This window comes from Plectropomus leopardus, chromosome 7, assembly GCF_008729295.1.
Source record: "Plectropomus leopardus isolate mb chromosome 7, YSFRI_Pleo_2.0, whole genome shotgun sequence".
Lineage (NCBI taxonomy): Eukaryota > Metazoa > Chordata > Actinopteri > Perciformes > Serranidae > Plectropomus > Plectropomus leopardus.
In genome coordinates this window covers 30,619,108-30,641,408 of record NC_056469.1, presented here as the reverse complement: position 1 = coordinate 30,641,408, position 22,301 = coordinate 30,619,108, and the positions used below count along the sequence as shown (strand labels likewise).

The 22,301-nt window shown below is 39.8% G+C and overlaps 1 protein-coding gene across 1 annotated transcript in view; it reads left to right on the top strand.

Annotated features, from left to right (window-relative positions):
• The window catches only part of LOC121945724 (raftlin-like), a 133,387-nt gene that overhangs the window by 42,583 nt on the left and 68,503 nt on the right, over positions 1-22,301 (top strand). Inside the window, exon 3 of the mRNA XM_042490029.1 lies at positions 20,839-21,016. Coding sequence (XP_042345963.1) covers positions 20,839-21,016 — 178 coding nt within the window. The remainder of the gene's footprint in view (positions 1-20,838; positions 21,017-22,301) is intronic.

The window sequence follows — 22,301 nt, the reverse complement described above, 5'->3', positions numbered from 1 at the left end:
CGGCAAAAAAAAGGCTCCGAATGCGATTTTCGACAGGAGGCTAATGTCAGGGTGCACTGTGCTGAAAAAACAGCCCACAACTTGTACTTTGCAGAGAACAGGAAGTCAAAGTTGTGTGCGGTGCCCGAGTGGCGCGCTGCTACAAACGCAGCAGTGCAGCCGTCGTGGGCTTTGATCACCAACCTGCTCATTTACCACAGCTTGTCTCTCAAGCCGCGTCTCCAGGCAACTGAGGGCTGTCAGCGGAGGAGATGGCGTCGAGCGGACAAAACGCACTCTGGAGGCCTCCTGTCAGCCTGAAGACTGGTGATGGAGGCACACTTAAATCCCTGAGAGAAAGAGAGAGAGAGAGAATGAAACAGAAGGAAAAGACACAAAGCTTTTTTCTTTCTATATATATATGTAACCTTTTTACCAACTGAACAAATTACAGGTAGTTTTCTCCCATCAAGACACACGGCGCCTTTTCATTTAGCCGTGTGCCTTCATAATACAGTGTTCCAGCCATTTAGCGAGGGGAACAGTAGATTTATTTGGCTCCCTTTTCTCCCCATCTCCAGTAAAAGCTTCCGCCGGAGCTCTGGACACAGATTGAGAGACACATATGTATTTAGAGATTTGCCCAGGCAGCCTTAAATGCTCCGTCTAGACAAAGACAAGGCAATTGCATTAGCATTTAGCCGGCCATCCAGTCTATTTGTTTTTATCTTTATTTACCCAGCAAAGCTCTGCTGTGCGCTCTTATTCAGCAACGCCCTTCACACTCGCTCAGTTACAGACATTAAGACCTGGGAGCTGCCCAGTACGACCGCAGTCTGATGCCAGTCAGCAGCTCCATCTGAGCAGTCGGCTGTTAAGCACCTTGCTCAAGGGCATCTTAACAGGAGTTGTTGAAGGAGCATAGAAGCGTGTCTCATTCACTCCCCGCGTCCAGATTTTCCTCGCTCCTCCGGTCACAAATTTGCTTTTCGGATGTTTGCCTCAGGGCAGATGCTCCACCAATTTTCCAGTTCCCATTTCCCTCCTGTTTTTTTTTTTGTTTTTTGTTTTTTTTTTTACTCTGAACCATCCTTTGGTGGCCATTACCCTAATGGTAAGCTGGCGATGTGAATGTGTGAGTTGTCAACATCACCAACTGCTAAAGTACATTTGCAAAAAGAGAACAAACTTTGCTTCAGATGGGTATCATTAAGATTTTACCATTACTACTACTCTTACTGATACTGCTCATCAATGTGGTACTTTAACTGGAGTCTAATTGGTTCTTTTTTGGGGGGATTAGATTTAAAAAAACAAAAAAAATTAAGAACAGAATCAACATTGCTTTATTTTCTATGTACAGTAGTTCGCAAAAGTCTCGGGCCACCTTAGATTTGTTGTTTTAGACTGAAGTCAATCTTTAGTGTGAAACATGGAATCGCACAATCATGACAAAAGGTAGCTCAAACGATCAATATTGAGTTTTGACATGTCTTGACTGCAATCTGGTGTAAATACACCAGAAGATTACTATTGTTAATCTCATATTGCCTCTCCAAGAGAGCCCAAGACATGCTTAGTGGAAAGGAAGGTCAGACTAAATACTTGCAACTTTGGTCTGTTGAAATTTATTTATTCTGAAGTAATTGTGTATTTATACATATTTCCTGTATATTTTGGTTGTATTTTAGCAAAGAGACTACTGAGCAATAAATATGTATCTTTGTTATAACCTCACTAAAATAACAAAGTTTAAGGTGGCCCAAGACTTTTGCACAGTACTGTATGTGAGAACATTATATAAGTTAACATTCTGCAACAGCGCTGAATTGAGTAAATCACTGTCAGACTTTAACATAACACTTCGGTTGATTAACTTAACAAACGGTTAACTTAAGGGCATATGAACTATGAGCTAAGCAGTCAAAAATGGTGCATTTTGACACTTGTGATGCACTAGATGTTGCTCAATGTTTTGAAAGATTGCTCATGTTTTTGCCCTTACGGGCAAAAGAGTTTATTGTATGAGAAGTGTCGCCATCAACTTTTAAGAAGTATAACTAGACTTTGGAGCATGTCAATGAGAACAGGGCACCTGTGTGTGTGTGTGTGTGTGTGTGTGTGTGTGTGTGTGTGTGTGTGTGTGTGTGTGTGTGTGTGTGTGTGTGTGTGTGTGTGTGTGTGTTGAAGCCGACCACGCCCCTTTTACATGTATCAGGCTGCAGGCTCAAACACAATAATAATCATTATTTATTATTATTATTATTATTTCTATAGTTTTGTTTTAATGTCTATGGACCTCCCTATGAGCTGAGTCCTTAAGTCTACTGGACTGAAGAGGGAAAATGGATCACAGATGAATGTTTTAATCTCGTTGCATATTAGAAATGGAGTTTTTGAGATAAAAACAATAAAAGATGAAGCGGATGTTACCTAAATAAACAAGAAATATGATTTCCTAAAATCTCCGATACAGATGGCAGAACCATTAACGTCAGAGCTTATCGATTCTCTGGTCTCAAATAATTTAGCACAGGAGCCCGTTAAATACCAGTTTTCAGTATCCATCCCTAGACTTGACTATTTTGTAAAGAGAGTTCACATCAAATTTTACATCAGTGTAAATTTATGGGAGAAATTAGTCGCCATCACTCTAAAAGATATAAAGGTGACTTTAATGATTTTGATGTCCCTGCATTTCCTATTTTTTCTTTCTGTTACCAGTAGACACAACACTAATCCCTCTGGCTATGTTTAATGGAGGGGCCCTTTACACATCTGTGCTCAGGGGCCGACTGTCCCATAGTTGTCTCACAAAAAGCACTTTCTGCGTTGCTGTCACTGCAAATAAGATAAAATTGTCTCTGTGATAACTTAGTTGTAAAATCCTTCCTGTTAATATTATAAGGCGATGTTCAGTATTATTTGTGGTCTGATAAGCCTTCAAAACTCATACATTTATAACACAAACTGGCCTTCCTGGATCTTGTTTCATTGTCTTCAAACAAAACATCCTCACCCACGCAGTTTTTTTAAACACAGGGCTCTATTTTCGGTCTGAACACTCATTCACATCCATGCATTTGCTCAGTTTATTTTACCTTCTTTGTATCGCTCTCTCTCACTTAATCACTCGCTCACTTCATGCAGAGAAGCAATCGCATGCACCATATCCACAAAACAAATAATGTACATTAGAGTGCAGTAATTCAAATGAAATAATATTACATTATAGAGCACAGTTTCCCGCACACACACACATACACAGAGCAGAGACACACACTCTCCCTGTGCCTTCACACCTCCTGCGCTCTCCCACCTCGATTTCACACAGTATCACTCAGACCGATGGGATCACACCTGCATGTAGAGCAGAACAGTCTGCTCCTGTTCACTTCCCAGATGCTGCGAGTGGACATGATGACACTTGCGGCGCTAATAATGTGGAACTGAACTGCTGGCAGGGGTCAGATCCCACAGCCACAAAGTGCTTCTACTGAACAGGTTCAGCCATGAATGTTACACTGACAACAAACACAAATTAATCATGGTTTAAGAGTAGTGTTGGTTTTCATATCAGTCTTAAATTATTCAAGATATTGACACCTTAAGATTTGGCCAAAAATAGAGTTCTAGGTATATTTGGAGTTTGGCAGCTTTCTCACAAACTTTGCTGTTAATGTACACATTAAAGCTTCCTGCAGACTGTCAGATTTCTGCAATCTTATAAATTTAGTGCAAGCTACACTCTGCGTCACATGACGTCACATACTGAACTGCAGGCCACAACGTACATCCATTGACATCAATACGCAAGAACAAAACGTCGTCAGAGTGCGTCATCCACGTATGCCGCTGTGGTGGTAAGAGCATTGCTATTTCCACTCCATAAGTCTTTTCCATTACTGTAAACAAAGTGGTGGGAATGACTTGTATTATTGCATTAAATACACTTAAAATACACAATGTAAAATGTTTCTCTTTTAATTTGTAACTGAAAGGAAATATGAGCTACTTGGAAATGACAGCCAAAAAACATATTCTGGATTTAACTAAACTTGGTTTAATTTCTTCTTATTCCAGTTCCTCCATGGAGCTACCTGTCCTCGCACCATGTACTCTCCTGCCACATGACTACTACATTAATATACAAAGTAGCATGTGGTTAAAATTACAGTAACGCCAATGAACAAGTGTTCTTTTTATGAATAAAAGTTATGAAATACTAATATATCTTAAAATGGGCATCTTGTGTGATTTGTATTTAAAGTTACTATTAAAATAATGATAAATCAGGGTTGTAGAAATAACACATGGAAGGTTACCTCTTTTATAACAAAAATAATGACTGATCCGTCATCCGTCAGACACTTGTTGATTGCTCCGTGGTATGTTGTGTGTGATATGTGTGTGTGGCGTGTTGTGCTTGTTGTTGGGTGTGTGAGTCGCACAGACACTGTGTTTGTTTTTCACAAATGAAGTTCCTAAAGGTTAATAAAGTTTTTTGAAGGGAGTTAAATTGAAATGAATTATATGTTCCCTTTGGTGCACAGCAAGTAACAGCTCCATTATACAGGAGGTTTTTCCGTTTTCCATCTCAAGCGTCCGGTAACAGATACACATCTATTTTAGTCAACCCAGCTGTCTGCAGAGGCTGCTTAATGGCTTGTGTTTCACCCATGTCATGCACATGTAAACGCAACCCGCAGCACATTTTAGGATAAATGTCAGAGTAGTTTATCACTTGATACAGGTGTTGATATTAAACTGTTTGCCTGATTAACAGGTAGCATCTGTGAGCTGCAATCAAACGACTATTTTATGCTTCTCCCACTGTCTGACAACAGAAGCAGGAAAAAAACGTATGAGAACAATTATATCATGAGTTGGCTGTTTTAAAAAAACTGCAGGTGATCAGAGAGAGAACAGAAGTTTATCCAGCTGAGTAACTGTTTGTCCAGCTCTTTACCATATGTTGGCTGTGATGCAGTTTTGCTGTTTGCCAAATAAGTAAGGAAGAAGAAGAAGAAAATAGTTTTTCTGCAGTTATTGTTTAAGTGTTTTGGTGTGGAAAATACTATCGACTTATCATTTTCACACTTAAACAGCTTCACTAGATTCAGTCAGTACAAGTGAGATTACTGCAATAAATTGACACAGTACCAAGATGTTTATCATACTTACACGTTTTGTTCAGCAAGATAATCCTCACAAAAGAACAACACTGATTTTAGAAACCTCAATGCAATCGCCAGAAGTAAAAAGCTAACGTTAGGCTATAACAAAATACACTACCATCTGGCCGCCGCTGCTACGAGGCTGTAAAGTTTTGTCTCGCTCGGCTCGGAATGATGACGTTCTGTAGTTTCATGCAAAATTAATCTCAGTTTAAACTGACAATCACGTTGTACCTTATGTCGTATCAAATCGAATCGCAGCGTACCGCACCGTATCGTATCGTACCATATAATATCACATTGTATCACATCGTCTTATTTAATATTGTATCATATCGTATCGTATCGTATCGTATAAATGATTCCAATAGCATAGGTAAAACTATAGATCAGCCTTTAGTGTGAATACAGTCTGAGGGTCCAAATAAGCAACTGAGTGAGCTAATAAATGTGTGTGTGTGTGTGTGTGTGTGTGTGTGTGTGAGAGAGAGAGAGAGAGAGAGGAGGCAAGCGAAAGTAAGCGAGTGAGTACAACAGCAGTCATTAGGTGAATGTGGCCAAGTGCAAGTGTGAAAATGTGTGTAAATGTGTGTGTGCGCTAATGAGTGACTGAGTAATTAGCATACAAGTCAAAGAGAATGAAGTGAAAACAGTACGTGTGTGTGTGAGAGAGAGAAAGGGAAAAAAGAGGGAGGGAAGCACCAGCAGACCCAGTGACTTTCCCAGTGACTCATTAGGTGGGTAATTAAGGCACAAAGCTTCGGCCCCAGGGCTCCACCGAGCTGCACTCTGAGCCCCGACTGCTAATGACGCCGTCCTGGACCTCAGAGAGATGGAGGAAGAGAGAGAAAGGAAGATATAGGCTGAGAGACATAGATTAGTGCGCACTGTGGTTGCCCCCGACTGCTCCTCACACAGAGACGAGAAAAGACGGACAGGTCGATACCGCTCACAGCCTGCTGGGAAGTAATGGACAGTAAACCCACATAAACTCTGTCTTTATCTGCAGAATAATGGAGAGTTCACTCAACTTCGTAACCTTATCAATGAAATGAAACATAAATCTTTATGGCTTGTACTTTACCCAGATGTAACGTGGTTAGGTTCTTTGAGATGTGCTACTTGCTGCATGTTTTCTATCACGCTAAATTGGTGCAATTACAATAATTATTGTTAAAGACGTGTGTTGTCCTTATTGCATAAATGACTTTCTCTTCTCCTACTTGCTGTTCTTGGTTCAGCTGCTCTATGCTGTTGACTTTTGGGTGGAATTTCATCTTACAGAACAAATTTATACTGAATATTTAAAGTTTATTGTTTGGCTCCTTGCAATATCAAGATATATCTACAATTGTGCCTTTTTGCAGGTTTTTAAATTTGTTAAGTGATTGATTTTTTTCAGATTATTTTAGTGTTTTCCTAATCTGATTGCACTGCAAAACATTACACCTGCTAAACAACACCATGTCACAGCCGTTAGCATGCAGGCACGCTGGGGCCAGAGCATGAAACTCTTTTTACATTCATGATGCATTTTAACGCATTCTTTTCATCAGATTTATAAAGCCGTGTGTACATCTGATTGTGTTTTATAAATCTCAATCATTGTGCGGATGGGTGCGCTGGCACAAGCCTCATTTCCGCACCGACAGTTCACCATAAATGGACGTAGAAATGTCCTTAAACACCCATTTTCATATTGACACTTTCCCTTTCACCACTCATCAGACCTGTCAGTGTAAAATACAGTAAGTAACATGCAATTTTACCAACCATGTTGCATCGGCGAGGTTTTCCAAAGCGCTGCCAGAGCACCTGTCATTACGCACAGCTGTGGATATTTGTAGCGTTCATAACACCAATTCATCACATTTCTGCTAATCATTGTTGTGGCGAAATCTCAATCGTTATTATTATTAAATGTCAGAGGGATCAATGTTTCATTCAGAGCACTCGTGGAAACTAACTGTATAACATGCTCCCCATTACAAAATAAACGATCTCTAACAGGGAGATAAATGTACATAAAAATAATGCTGAAATGTATCACTCATAAATAATTTAAGATTAACTTTATAAATGCGCCTTTGATTGACTGACATTTTACAGAGCACAATGTAAGCTGCAAAATAAAGAAAACAGTCTGTGAAACTGGCAAACAACCTTAAGAGATTATTTTTCATCTGCCAACTTATATTTAGAAGGGACTTCCGGATCACGAATGAAACAGACGCATGGTCCTCAGGCTCCCGCAGCATTTCATCTACAACTTGATTTAAAAACGTTTTCTTTATTTACAATAAAACGTAACACGATTTTATCCTTTGAATTTTTCATATATCCTTGGCCAAAATGTTCAAATGACATCGAAATCGACCAAAAAGGACTGCAAAAAAGACCTCAACTTATATTTAATCTCCTTCTTGTCATATTACCTGCTGCTATTTCAGCTAAAACTGTGTGTACATCTGCTCTGATGAACTGCGCACATTCTCATCACACACTCCTCCTTTCTCAATAACAGTTTATGTTTGGTACGCATGGTTTTTGTGCGTAAACATTGTTTATGCTTCTGACCCCTGGTGTTTGCCTTTAGTCGAAATCTCTGTTAGTACATCCTGACAGACAGCATGGCTGTCGACTTACAGTCTGTTACACTGTGTACAGTCTGTTACACTGTGTACAGCCTGGTATGTATTCTGCAGGAAATGCATTATTACTTTATGGCACAAGAGACTTTTGTTTAATAACAGCAAGAACTGAATCAACACAAATTCTGAAAATATACAGAAAATGTTGGTTTTGTTTACAAGAGCCAGTGTGTGACCAACTGGGGAACTTGGCTCACTCTTTTTTCTTTCATTTCACCATCTCACCACTGATACCTTGCCCTGGCCTGCTCCACTGTCTTGACACTGAGGAGAAGAGATGACAGAAAAATACAGAAAATAGACACTAACATGTAGAGGCAGAGAAAGAGGTTAAGAGCACAAGAGACCCTTCAAAGATTTTGCTCTTCTCTACACAGTGTAGGGAATAAATGGAGGCAGGGTAGGGGAGGGGTGGTAGCAGAGAGCAGTAGTGGTAAAAGCGAGACAGAGAGAGGAGAGTTGAAGAGAGTGGGGCAGATTCCCTGCAGAGAGCAGAGGCAGAAAAATAGGCTAAATGTGCAGAGGAGCCAAGCTGAGAAACTTCCCCCTTCTGTGGCAAAGGGGTGAGAGAAATCTGAGCTGAGGGAGAGGAACAAAAAAATAAAGGAGGCGGCAGCGGGGAGGACGGAGGAGTTACTGGCATTTCCATTTTGAGCCTGTATGAAGGCTAATGACTCGAGGCGGGCTGCTGAGACCGAGCGAGCGTTCTGCAGGTGGTCCTCACAGGAGTGGAGAGCTCCTGACGAGACTAAGGCCATTTTAATTGGACACTGAATAACGATATGACTACTTCACAGAGAGAAATAGTGGGGTGGTGCTTTCAGTTCCAAAAGGCCAATTACAGCATATTCATGTTGCATTGCTTTTATCAAGACTTTGTGAAGATGCACAGGTTTGTGTTCGGGTTTTATGACCACTTCTGCTCAGGGGAAATATATATATATATATATATGTTGTAGTGATTGCTTTGAGATGGAAAACAATTATAAGGACATTAAAATTATAAATAGCCAGCTCCAAGTGGGGGAACTGACTTCTAGCATGAACATTAGGACGCACATACACATGCACAAGCACACAAAATACACAATTGCTGCTGAGAGCAGAGAGAGTACTGCAATTATGTGGTACATGCAGGTCATGCTGAAGAAAAAGACCAGTCGTCTTTAGTAAAAATATGTATTAAAGATGCACAAATCAATCATTTTTTGGTTACATTTGTAATGTGAGGAACAATAATGGGAATCAGCTGAATCTTGAGTTCCCCTCAGTTCTCACTGTCTTTAAGTGTATTGTTTTGGCCTCAGCTTTTTTTGTTTTAGTTCACTTTCAACACTTTTCTCTATTTAATCTGTATACAAGAAATGGAGCAACATTAGCATTAACTTCAGGTCATCTGGATCATTTTTTGTTAGCGTCAAAACTCTCACGTAATGACTCATTTCATTAATATCACTACTTTCATACTGTGAAAATACAGCATTTTTTGCTTCATGCACATAATTATGTTACCTAAAACTCATTACATTGTTTTGTTGCCTAAATCTAACCACATAGTTTTAAAGCAGAACTGACATGTTTAAAACTGTGACTATTATAACGGTAATATATGTCATTTTGGGGCCAGTCATTTAAGTTGTTTTGGAAGTCAGTCGATCCGACCTGTTCTGTTGTTTAGGTATGAGAGAGCGTTGTATTTGATGAGTTGAGAGGTAGAGTGTGTTGGCGTAGAGCTGAGGAAAACTGCAGCATCGGCGGATAAATCCCTGTAGATTCATCACTATGATCAACCCCTTTCACATACAAGCATCCCTGAAATCCATTTTTAATGTAGAATTTGATTTTGAGTTAAGCAAAACATTGATGTATCTCAGAGATTAAATACTGAACTTGACTATATCAGTTCCCGTGTTGCCATGTACTAAAAGTGAAAATAAATAAAATAAATAAATTCCTCCCGCCTCCGGTGACACAGCCGTATTTTCATCCGACAGAAAACAAAAACACTCTGTCCTCTAAGATGTCATGTGTTAATATGAACATGTCAACCTCTAATTGAGCCATTACTATTAGCAGAAACAAACAATTCTCTAATCATGATAAGGCGAGGCAATATCACCCAACGAGAGATGTGGCGGATAGGAGCAGCAGGATCAGAAATCAGTTGCAGCGGGTGGATAATATATGCTGGGCTATTTTCTCCCCGATGCAAATGTGCTCGAACCATTTCTCCCAGAGGCGGTGCATGGCGCGCGTGTGTGCAGAGCCTCGGCGCTCCAATCTTTCAGCTTATTAATTTCATATTTACTCATTTATTTTTAAATGTGTTGAGTGATGGAAATGCGGCAGACTGCAGCTCAGAGGTGCTTACATGGCAGATGGGTTTAAAAGGGGAAGTGAGCCAGTGTCAGAGGCAAGGTTTTCAATTCAAAGTTGACGGATCTTTTTTCTTTTATTATTCATGGAAAGGGAGAATTATCAGTGGAAAGTTGACTGGGCGTACATGCCGTCTTACTGTGCTCGTTTTTCAGTACAAATGCTACACTTGATTAGTATGGACCTCAAATGCCCTGCTCAAAGGCATACTGACAACATCTTTTAAGAGAGGGAAAATGTTTCCAATGTGTGTCTTTTTCAAGCTTTCTGAAGGTTTCAAAATGGCAGCTTTACAGTAGCAAAGTCTTTATTGTGCCTCTATTTACTTCATGCATCTTAGATCAGCTAACTATCCGAGCGTAAATGCAACCAAGGAGCGTTACAGATGATCAAAATGTTCAAGAGGTTGTTGGAGAGGCATTTTTGCCAAATGTCAATCTCTATAATCACAAATTCTGCAAATGTATGCAGAATCTACAGGTGACAGCGTAAGATTTTGGTATCGCAAGCATTGTTTCGAATTTGTAGTCCATTTTGATCCGAGCAGTATCGACCGATCGTGTTTGAGTAGCAGGTAAGTAGCCGCGTGGGGAGATGAATGCATTGGCTGAAATGCAGTCTTGGTATCCATCCATTATAGAATTAGCTTTTTCTATCCGCTTTTTGAAAAATTCATAAATGCACTATGGGTTCTGCTTTGATTTATTTAAGTATAACACTAATTTATTTAATATTACTATAACAGCATTTTATTTAACTCTATACTTTACTTAACATTATAACGGTATTTTATTAAACTTTACTGTAACAGTAGTTTCTGTAACTTTATAATAGTAGCTACTTTATTTGTATAATTGTAGTTGATTTTATAATTTTGCATTTTAGTAGTTTGCAGGAGATTTCAAAATATCAAGATAAATATCATGTATCGCAATACAGCCTGAAAATATCATGATATAACCGCCTCCTTTATTATCTCCTTGTTCTCCTCTTTTGTTACTTTTCTTCTTGTCCTTTTTCTTCTTGTTCTTGTCTGTCTCCGTGCTCATTTCCTCCCCTCCTATATAATTTTCTTCATCTCCTTCTCTTTATGTGTAATTAATCATCTTTGGATTTTATCCAGATATGAGACACGTGAAATTAGAGCTGCTGCTAATTCCCAGTGATGAGTCAGTGAAATATGTGTGGCCATGTGTGGAAGGACGGCGTCAGAGGAACAAAATGAACGGGTGTTTATTATTTATTCTGCTCCTCAGATGAACTCTCTCATGCATGCATATTCAAAATGCATGTTTACATCTTCACTCTGAACTGAATGCAGAGCCGGGCGAGGGCTCGTTCACACATACATTCCCTCCTGCTTTCTCTTTGAACACACACACACAACCACCTGTCTGTTAGTACTAAACTCTTTCAGTAAATCAAGACTATTTAAATGATTTTAATTCCTTGGTGTTCTTTGTAAATTCTTCAAGTAAATGACCTTATTCTGCTTTGTCATCTTTTTCTTGAATTGCTTTTTTAGTTTGGGCTCAGATGTTAACGTCACATTTTCTAAATTTTTACAGTCAGATAATAAAATTGTTCAATCTGAGCATTGATAAGAAAATAATCTCAGCACGCACTGCTCTGGAGCTGTTGATCATATCTCATGATCAGTAGATGGAGTTTGCTCAGTTGTCATGGATGTTAACATTTTTCCCACTCAGAACTTCAAGGACTTCTTGTCCATGCTGGCTTAAAAGCTGAAATTAAATCTTGACCTTGGAGACATCCCCATGTTCTGATGAAGATCATGGGATGTGATGAAAAGCTTCACGACGACATTAAAGAGGACCATGTGATGAAGTTTCTGACTCCACGATCAAGGATCTTAAACACAAATGTGCATGTTGATTTAATAAACACATCCATAAAAAAACACATCCTGGTTGTACTTCTACTAGGAAAAGACAGCAAACATTTTGAGCTGTAAGAATTAGGAGGACATAAAAAAGACTTTACACTATTTGATCAAGCAGCAACATCTGAAAAAATAAGTTAACGCAGAAGTGCCAAAAACTGCAGTTCATTAACCGGCCACTTAAGGTTGGCTATAATAGTCTGAGGAAGAGCATTTTGGCTTGAAATTTCACTTATTTTTGCAGAATAAATCCTTTAAGGGGAGGTCCGCAGTGTGTGGACCTCTGTTTTTTTCACATTTTGGTTTATCTTGGATGCAGCACCCACTACAGGATGTGTGTCTTTTTTTGAATCTCTTGGCAATAAAAGGGAGTCAATCTGAGATTCCCAGGAAAGCAGCTCATCCTTGCACATGATTTATTTCAGAGGCTTCTCATGGTATTGCTGCGAAAAAATCCCCTGCAGCCTAATAAGCATTTTCCCCTTAGCCAGCACTGTAAAAAAATGGAAAGAATGCCTTGAACTGCAAACAACTTCAATTATGACTCTTTCTGTTATGAGTTTTCTGACCCATGTAGGTTTTAATAAATCTTTTCTCAAGCTGAGAAAGCCATTTAAAAGTCTTTGAAGTCATCCCAATGTAAAGTCTATGAAGTCGCGGGCCAGGTCAGTGTGGTAAACATTACTGTGCATATTCAGTGGGCCGCATATCGTGGAAGTAAACCAAGACGCTAAAAAAAATGTTGCCATTATTTTTTATATCATAAATCTATGGTCAATCTCCATAGAACCCCATGTTAAAATAACCAACTTTACAGCAGAAATAAACATTAACAGTCTGGTACAAAAACACTGTTTCCATCTGTATAGCTATTTTCCCCATTTTTGACAACTGTACAAAGATAGTGTTTTACAACGGCTCTAAGTTCTGCGTTATCAAGGGAGTTCCTGCTTTGAACAGTAGGTGGATGCCATCTGTTGACAAGTTACCACTATGGTGACAACACTGGTTAGGTGATGTAACCATGGCTTAACCCCAAATTCACATGTTATCAGCTGGATAAAGCAGTAGCAGTGGCTATTTTAGTGCATTTTTAGTTTAGTAACAGTTTGTTTGCCTAAAAAAATCACCTGAATCTAAGCATCTTTGTGTTTTTGTTACCTTAGAACGATCCGTTCCTACACAGAGTGCAGATCCCTATGTATTCCTCCATGTTGTTTCTACAGTAGCCTAGAATGGACAAACCAAACATTGGCTCTAGACAGGACCATTTGCAATTTCACATCGGCCGCTGTAGTTCTCCTACACGTTTGGCACACAGGAGAAGTGTTGGCTGGTTGCAATCTGCAACCTCACCATTAGATGCCACTAAATCCTACACACTACACTTTTAAGCCTCTATTTCATTTTCAATATGCTGAATTAGCATTATTGCAGTTAACCATAAACTGTAATGCACCGTGCTAACAAAGCTAGCAGCTAGCATTAGGGTTGTCTCCACTCTCTTGCTAAAATGTGACCATTTCTGTCTCCAAAAATCCAAGTTGGCAATGGCAACAACGCCAAACTTGAGGCACAAAACAGAAGTGCACAAACCAAAGGGTGAAATTCTCATGACTATTATTTTTATACAGTCTATGTACTTGATCAACAAGTCGTCTGTAGGCTGAGCTACATCACTGCAGCATCAGCATTTCTTCTACATTTTTTGGATGCTGTGTTGTGTTCTCTTTAAATGGCACTGACTACACAACAGCAGGGCTTTACAACATTTAAACAACTCTTGATACACACAAAACATAAAAGTTACTCTGTCCCCTGATCTTTCCATTAGCCTGAAGACACAGCTATCACTCCCTCTTCATACATTCATACATACATCTCCCCCTCCGTTGTTTCCTCCTCTGTGTTTAATGGCAGTGTCTGTTTGACGGCTCGGCGCTAACACAATTTTCCAGAAAACCAATTTGTTGGTTGTCAGCCAGAAGCCCCTTTTTTCTCATTATTTGTCACGAAGCGATTTGTTTCTGTGAGTTTAGGGCTCTTCTCTGTTGATATGAGAGAGAATTTTCTTCCAGGGTAAACAAAAAGACTGAGTGAAGTAATTGGCTGCCAGTTTGCCATGTAAGGTTTACCAGATTGCCTTCGTGATCGACCACAGACTCCCCTTCAAAGGCCTAAATATTCGCAGCATAAAACATCAACGCTGACACTTGCTTATATGGCAGCTCATTTGCTCTCATCCGCGCAAACAAAGAGATTCTCCTTGGATAACACGATTTCAGGGCATAGTAAACATCCTTACAACAGCATGAGGAGAAACTTAGCACGGGGCAACACTTTGCTCTGGGGACGGCGCGATAAATAAAAATTGGTCTGATAAATAAATGTAGAGCCTGTGTATTTAAAGGCCTCTGGATGAGATTATTAGCAGCTCACACAGCGATTAAAGGCAACTTAAGAAGTCGCCAGCGGCTGTGTTCCCACCGCCTAATTGAAACCATTCCTTATTTACTCATCTTAACTAAGGGGATCAGAGAGCAAGCAAAGACGGTTTCATTTTCTACTTAATATCTACCGCCTCGTGAACCATACGCACACGCAATAGCATCCCTCTGGGGAGAGGACAGGGTGTTCGTGTCGCACCAAAATGAAGATGGGGGGAGAAGAAAAACAAAATCACAGATCACAGAAGGATTAATTCCATTTCTAAAGGCAGCCAGCGGTGGAGGAAGGGAGAGATTAGGAGCAGAGGTGGGTGGGGGGTGGGGGGGGATACGTTTCACGTAACGTGCAATGGCGGCCTATTTCTTTGTGTTAATTCCTCCACGCCTTTTAACTTCTAAAGCTCCTGCATTGTGGCGCAGTAGGACAGAGTGTGATTGAGAAATTTGGGGAAGTATTTTTAGCCAAAGCACTCACTTGCCCCGAGGGGACAGCACATGATTTTTTTCCCTCCTCCCCTCCCCTCCTTCCTCTCCTGCTTCTTTCGTGGTTTCACAATGAACCTCTGGATTTGTGCCCGGGAGGAAGAGATGGGATCCGAACTGAATCAGCTCTCTAGCTACATCACAGGAGCCGCCTCCTGATTGGCGCTAGCAGGCTTCTTCCAGAAATTCTTTTTTTTTTTCGTCCTCTATTGCTGTTCTGATGATGCAGTGACGCACCCTGAAAGCACGCCACACCATTGTGTTACACAGCCGGCACAAAAATGGTTGAACAATGTAACACGTATGAGTGTTGGTTGAATTTGTTTGCCAGAGAAAGCGTGGTTAGTCGACGTGTAAAGGCAGACTCACAGCAAAAGGATTATAATGATCTGACTCTGAAAGAAGCACAGAATCCATTACAGATATTGAAAAGACAGAAATCAGATTAGAGATACAACCTGATGCATCCTTTCTTTTAAACAAAAGACATTAAAAGGAAAGGTCAGGAAACTGGCATTACTGATTGTATCAACTGTTATAAACATTTGTCATCTCTTTATTCATAAAATTATTTGCCACAAGCAGCCTATGTACCGACTGTACGGACGTCAGCTGTAGATATCCAGCAATATATACAAGAATGATATACGTGTGCGGAGTCAAGCGACAACCTCCGAGGATGAAAAATGAAGACAATGCAGACGTGCCAAAAACTGCAGTTCCTCTAATGACCACTTGAGGCTGGCTCTAAGAGCGAGTTGATCCTCATAGATCCCTGTATTAAAATGTCCAACTTTAAAGCAGAAATACGTCTACAGCCTGGTACAAAAAATGATTAAAACAAAAGAAAGAAAAATATAAATTACCTGGGAAAGTGCTTAAAAATAGCATAATTTTAAATATGTAATAATGATAAATATAGTTTTTCCCCAGCTTTTTCTTTTCTCTCTTTCTACATTTAATTTTCCATTTTTTGCAGTTTGTGGTACATTTCTTACCAAGCTGCTCATTGCCTTTTTTACATGTTTTAGACAGAAATCAAATTGCTCAGAGTTCAAAGGTGAAATACTTGTGAAAGGCAAATGAAAGCAGCACAAGCAAAGTGATGTGGCTCCAGGTTTCAAAGGGTTAATATACTCAAGTAAAGTAAAAGTACCTCACACTGTGTTAAAATGATCTTTTTCTACTATAAAAGTTATGTTTCTTTGCCCTGGACAAACAATTTTGGGACTTATCTTGGGTTGAGTGCTCTCAACCACTAAAAAAAAATGTCCTAAAAGTGCAAAACTATGAAAACATTGGTGAATACCAGAAATCAACGGGGACTATAATTTAAACTGTGATACAAACAAAAACTAAACAAACTTTGAATAACGCTTCTTGCATAACACCCATTACATATACAAATACTAGTGACTCAACTGGAGAAAATGAGCATGCAGTATTTTCTGTTTAATGTTGGTTTCCCGTAGTCTTGGCCCTGTAAGTGATGTGCATACAATTATGCATCCAACACAAAAAATTCTAATTATTTTCTGTCACATCCACGGTGATACCAAGTACACATTTGCAATAAAATGCTTCGATGGCTTCTTAGATAAATTATGTATGAAATGCCACTATGAATGTCAACACATGCAGACCAGTAGACAGCAGAAATTATACATTAGCAGCACTGCATGTATATGAACAGAACAACAGATCCACGTGTTATATCACAGTAACACAGGAGCTTGTTTGCACTGTCCAAATGAACAAATGGCACAGATGTTGTGCAGAGCTGCTTTGCAGACATTAACAAGACGTTAACACTCAGTATGTGTGAGTGTGTGCCGTTTGGTGTCAGGAGTTTAATGTGAGATGACAGACTGACCTGAATATGGCCCTAAATGCCTGCATTTGCATTGTGGGGAAGAATAGCTGCACTGTATGGTGTCAAGACAAACAATTTTAAATAATTTTATTTATACAGTGCAATGATAGGAAGTTGTAGTACTAAACTATTACATTTAGATTTTGCAGATTTTTGAGGCACGTCCAGAACAGTCTCAAGACAGTTTGAGGTTTATTTGCTGTTTGGCAGGCAGGTATGAGGCTCTGTGTGTAGTAGCTAACAGTCTGAACTCAGAGCAGTTTTCTTTGACAGAGCTAAAAGTTTTAATCAGCAACTCTTTGAGGGGACATGAGTTTAAACCTCCAGGCTAACATGTTGCAGATTTAGAAAGAATTCAGGCTGATATAAGGTTATTTTTACTGCTTCTCAACGATGAGACTGATAATTCAGATACGTTTTTGGGGCCATAAATAGAGATTTTGACATCAGTGTACTCACTAATCATGCCTTAAACCTGTCAAAAACTCAGCTAAAGAAATGCAAGTTTGCAAGTGTTAGAAATTATTTGTAGTTGTAGAAAAAATTATGTCTACAACAGTCTCACAAACATCAAACCATGCACACATGCATTACCCACATATACCCTAATAGATATAATCTAATATAATCTAATTTATAATCTCTACTCCTGGACTCCTGCCAAAACACATCCTACATCATAACTGCTTCATGTTATTGCATGTATGTATGTATGTATGTGTGCAGTATGTATGTGTGCAGTATGTATGTATGTATGTATGTATGTCTATTGCATTTGTCCTATTCACCTTTTCTATATATGTCACTTATTTTATCACATTATTTCACCAATATATTTAAAAAGAAAAATTAATAAAAAATAAAATACAAGTTAACTAAAATGCCAGCACTTTTTATGGATTAAATCAGACAATCTTAGACTAAAACTGTGAAGGATAAAAAATGACAAAAATGTAACCAAAAGTATTTTCGTCTAAAGACTAAGACTAAATCTAAAATAGCTGCTAAAATTAACCCTGATCCACAATCAGAATATTGAGTCATCTGCATTCAAAAGCATCTTGAAGGCAGCTTTTCGAGCCTCGTCCTGGACTTTACTGCAGTTATCTGTAATGCTGGTCAGTGTTTCTGACTCTACCTGAGACCAGACACACAAAGAACAGCCGCTCCTCCCACACTGCCCCTCTCTCTGACCTCCCATTGAACTTCTGTACTTTGACTTTTCCCATGGATCCGTACGTTTCTTTCTGTATAGTCTCATTGACTCTAATTAACCATAGCTGCATTTCCCACGTCTTGTGACAGCTCATACAGACAACCAGACCTCCGCTCGCTCCCCTCTCTCCCTCCCCCCTCTCCTCTCCTCTCCTCTCCCCGGTCTCTCATTCTGCATCCAGCTCTTTGTGTTGGCGCTCTCCCACGCGCCCCAGCTGTTTGGCCTGCAGTAAATGTCGCCTCGTACAACGTGCTGCTGGGATCCTAGCAGTCGTGCAACTGGGGCCAAGCGCTGCCTCCATGGTGGTCTCTCTAACTTTCTGTTTTAACCTCCCTTCCTCAGTCTTTCCTGCTCATCCTCCTCTGTTTCCCTCCATCAAGCTCTTTATTTTCTAATCTAATTGCACCCATTCCTGAACCTGAACCACTCTGCCTTCCTGTACTCATTACCATACATCCTGATTGGCTGATGTTGCCTGACAGAAGCTGCGTGTGGCTTGTTGTAACACAGCTGGTTGCTCCCCAAAACAGGCCATCACCAGCGGCTGTCTGCTGCACGTTTTCATCCCTCGGGGGCGTGTGAGGAGGCCGCCAGGAGAAAATAATGCTGAGAAAGGGCTTTACGCAACTAACTTTTATTTGTTTTAAGCAGCTGGCCACTCGCTGATTGCACCTCATTAATGTCAGGCCCCTGCACACTGTACTTGGACAGTTAAGTTGAGCTGAGAGGGAATCAAAGCAAGTGTCAGAATATAGAGAGCTGCCGTGATACAGAGCCGAAGCAATCAGCTCTGATTGGATTTTGAGCCACTCTTATTAACTCCCAGATTGAGGGGATGGAGCGAAAAGCGTGATGTTAATTGCCAAAACAAACCGGGAATGACTCTAAAATCAGTGCTGGGATCTGAATTGCAAATCTTCATGTGGTGTTTTTTTTTTTTATTTTTGTATCAGGCAATTTTCCTTCGCTCCGCCTCATCATCTTTGTTTGGTATTCTCGTTAAAGAATGTGGAAAATCACTTCTGTCTGTACCAGAGCCTTTCCACAATAATACAGACCTCACACATAAACTAAACGGAAGAAATCAAAAAGAGGCTAACTGCTATGAAAAAAAGGACTGTCATTTACATAATTAGTGTGACAAAAATAGTCCGGATACCCAGAACTGCAGGGGAACATCATCACCGCGTGCCTCCCTTTCTTCACTTTGCTTTAGAGGCACCTGAAACTGTGTGCACTGGGTATTTCTCACTGAGCTGCATGAAAGCTGGAACAACTAAATCGGTGCTAAATTGTTCTCACTAATGTTTTTGTACATACAGTAAATGTCACAAACCAGGTGCAACAGCGGAGAAAACACAAATTCAGACACTGGCAGAGCAGAAAAAAAAACTCCTCTGCAACAAGAAGGCTGGAGAGTGCTCCCTTTATATAAACTAACTGGATGTTGGTGCCATGTCAAGAAACAAAGGACAGAGTGTGTGAGGCAGCAGAGGGCAGGTGCGAGGAGAGGAGCGGGATCAGGTGATTGGCAAATGGCAGGAAAATCTGAGGGCATCTGGTGGACAGGTGGGGAAAGATGAGGTCTGGAGAGGTCCATGAAAAGGAAGGAGGGTATAGATGGAGGTTGTGAGGCCAAAGGAGAAGAAAAGTAGACAACAAAAAAGACATAGTGACAAGAAATGTTCATTTAAATACTTGCTATTGCAAATTGAGTGATTTGCACTGCAGGAAGTTCAACAAGAAAAGCAAATGTGTCTTTTTCTACAGACGAAAAAAATCTTTCTTGTAACTAAAGAGTGTGCTTTTCAGATTCAGTATGGATTTGTTTAGAATAAACAGAGGATTAAGTACATTGAGAACATGAGCAGTGGCCGCCACTATTGCAGACTGACAAGGAACCAGAGAACTCAAATTTCATAAACAGAGTGCGAGCAGGAAACTGTGTCCAGAAAGTTTGATGCAAAAACAGGTACAGCTATGCTTCTTGAACCAATTCTGTTCAGGATTCTTGGCGTTATCCAGCAACGTATCGCCATAGAACGACCTGTATGATGTCCTATGAATTAACGCCTCATGTATGATGTTACGTCCTTAACGTCATAAACATAAAGTAACGGAGGTTAGGTTTAGGGAAATGAAACATGGTGATTGCAGCCTTCTAAAATATATGGGTTATGCACAAATTACTAGCTCATGATTACGTGGGTTAAGTACGAATTTGGGTGTATTACTTTTCATAAGAAAATGTACAACTGCAAAACGTATCCACCAGTTTTAAACTGAACCATCGTAATTAAGGACACATCATCAACAGAGGACATTACACAATACACGATGGAGGTAAACAGCAGTATCAACACAGCTTATCACACTGGTCCAACTATTATTAGCAAGAAGATGTAGTAAAGTATTAAATGCAATACCCAGTTTTATCTTTCTAATCTATAGAAAACAACACGCCCACTGATGCTATCATGGTTTGCACTTCGCGTCAAGGAAAACCTATCAAGTTTTGGTTCCATATAGGAGCCAACATTTTGGGTTCTGAACCTATTTATGTTTCAAAAAAGGTATGACATTTGTTGCATGAACCAGAATGGAACCGGTCCCATGTTGGTGAAAAAGAGATATCAGCAGCAAATGTGTCCAAATAAATTCCACAAGATTTCAGTCATTCTACATGCAAACTCTTTTATCTAACATATTCTTTCCCCCTTTGGTGTCTCTCAGGTGGGACGTCCACGCTCCGTCTCTCGTCAGTGCGAGAGCTGCCCGGACAGCTGCATGAACTTTACCAGCAGGGCTTCATTCTGGCATCTGTTCACCCATTCATCCACCCCTGTGGCCCAGAGTCCAACAGCCCACAGCACCAGCTCTACCGGGCCATACTGGTCCGACTCAACGATGGGTAAGAGCCATGAGAGCAATTTTTAACCATTTAAGTCCAAGTGAAATGGAAGTTAGAGCGTCTTTGGCTTCTGTACTGTAAGATATTTCCCAATGAAATGTAATATTTCATCGGTGCAAAGTTACAGGAGGGATTTAAATCATATCTTTTACATTTGATTACAAACTACAAACGGCTACAACAGGCTCCACTTAAAGCACCCTGAGCATTAGATCAGGATGAGGACAAAAGAGATATGAATGAATGAATAAATAAGACCTCAGCCGCACTGTTATGAAAATGAAAACAAAGGTTCGATTGTTGAAAGGTGGGCATGACAGGCCCCCATGATATAAGCAGATGTGATGGAGGGACCCTGTGGTCCATGTAACGTTACTTGTTGAAGCAGTCAACTGTTAAATACAGATAACATTTCTTCACGTGAATAATTTTAGCTTGCGGCCTGTGGAAAAAGGCATTTTGGGAATACAAAAACACACTGACATTGCATGCTGTTGCCAGTTAGCTAAGCAGCCCCGGCTGCAGGTTGACTGAGGGATGGATGTTGTGATATTGTTGGTAGCAACTGGTCGGTACTTGCTTCCGTTTGAACACATTATATTTTGTTTTACAGGAAGAAAACCTTCCATTCAATTTTATTTATAAAGCCAAAAAAATCACAAATCACAATTTGCCTCAGAGGACTTTAAAGCATATGACATCACTCTGTCTTTTGACCTTAACAGCAGGAAAGGAAAAACTCCCCACAAAAAACTGAAAATGGGGAAAAAAATGATAGAAAACACAATTAGATTTTGTCATTAGAATATGAAGAGATCCATTTTTTTAAAAAAATTTCTTTGGCATACATTAAATAGGTGCACAAAAGTGCGGGGATGTTATCTAAAAGGGTGAAAAAAAGGCATTTTTCATTTGAATCTTGACTTAAATATGTAAGTATTTGACCATGGAAAGAAGGTTAAAGGGTTAAACATTACTTTCCATACAGCCTGAGCTAATGGAAACTCAACATCCACCTACAGTTTCTGTAGACAACTGAGCCATTAAAGGTTTCCGGTGAGATAATGTATGTAGGGAATTAATAGTAAAGTATTTCTATTATGTTGTCTGCTCAAAGAGGGTAAAGGTTATATACAGTATAACTAGTGGTGGAATGTAACCAAGTGTATTTACTCAAGTAATTGATTAGTTTATTAATCAATTAGCCAACTGACAGAAAATTAATTGCCAACCATTTTAATAGACATTTACTATTTCATTTATATTCTATTTATTATAGGGTTGT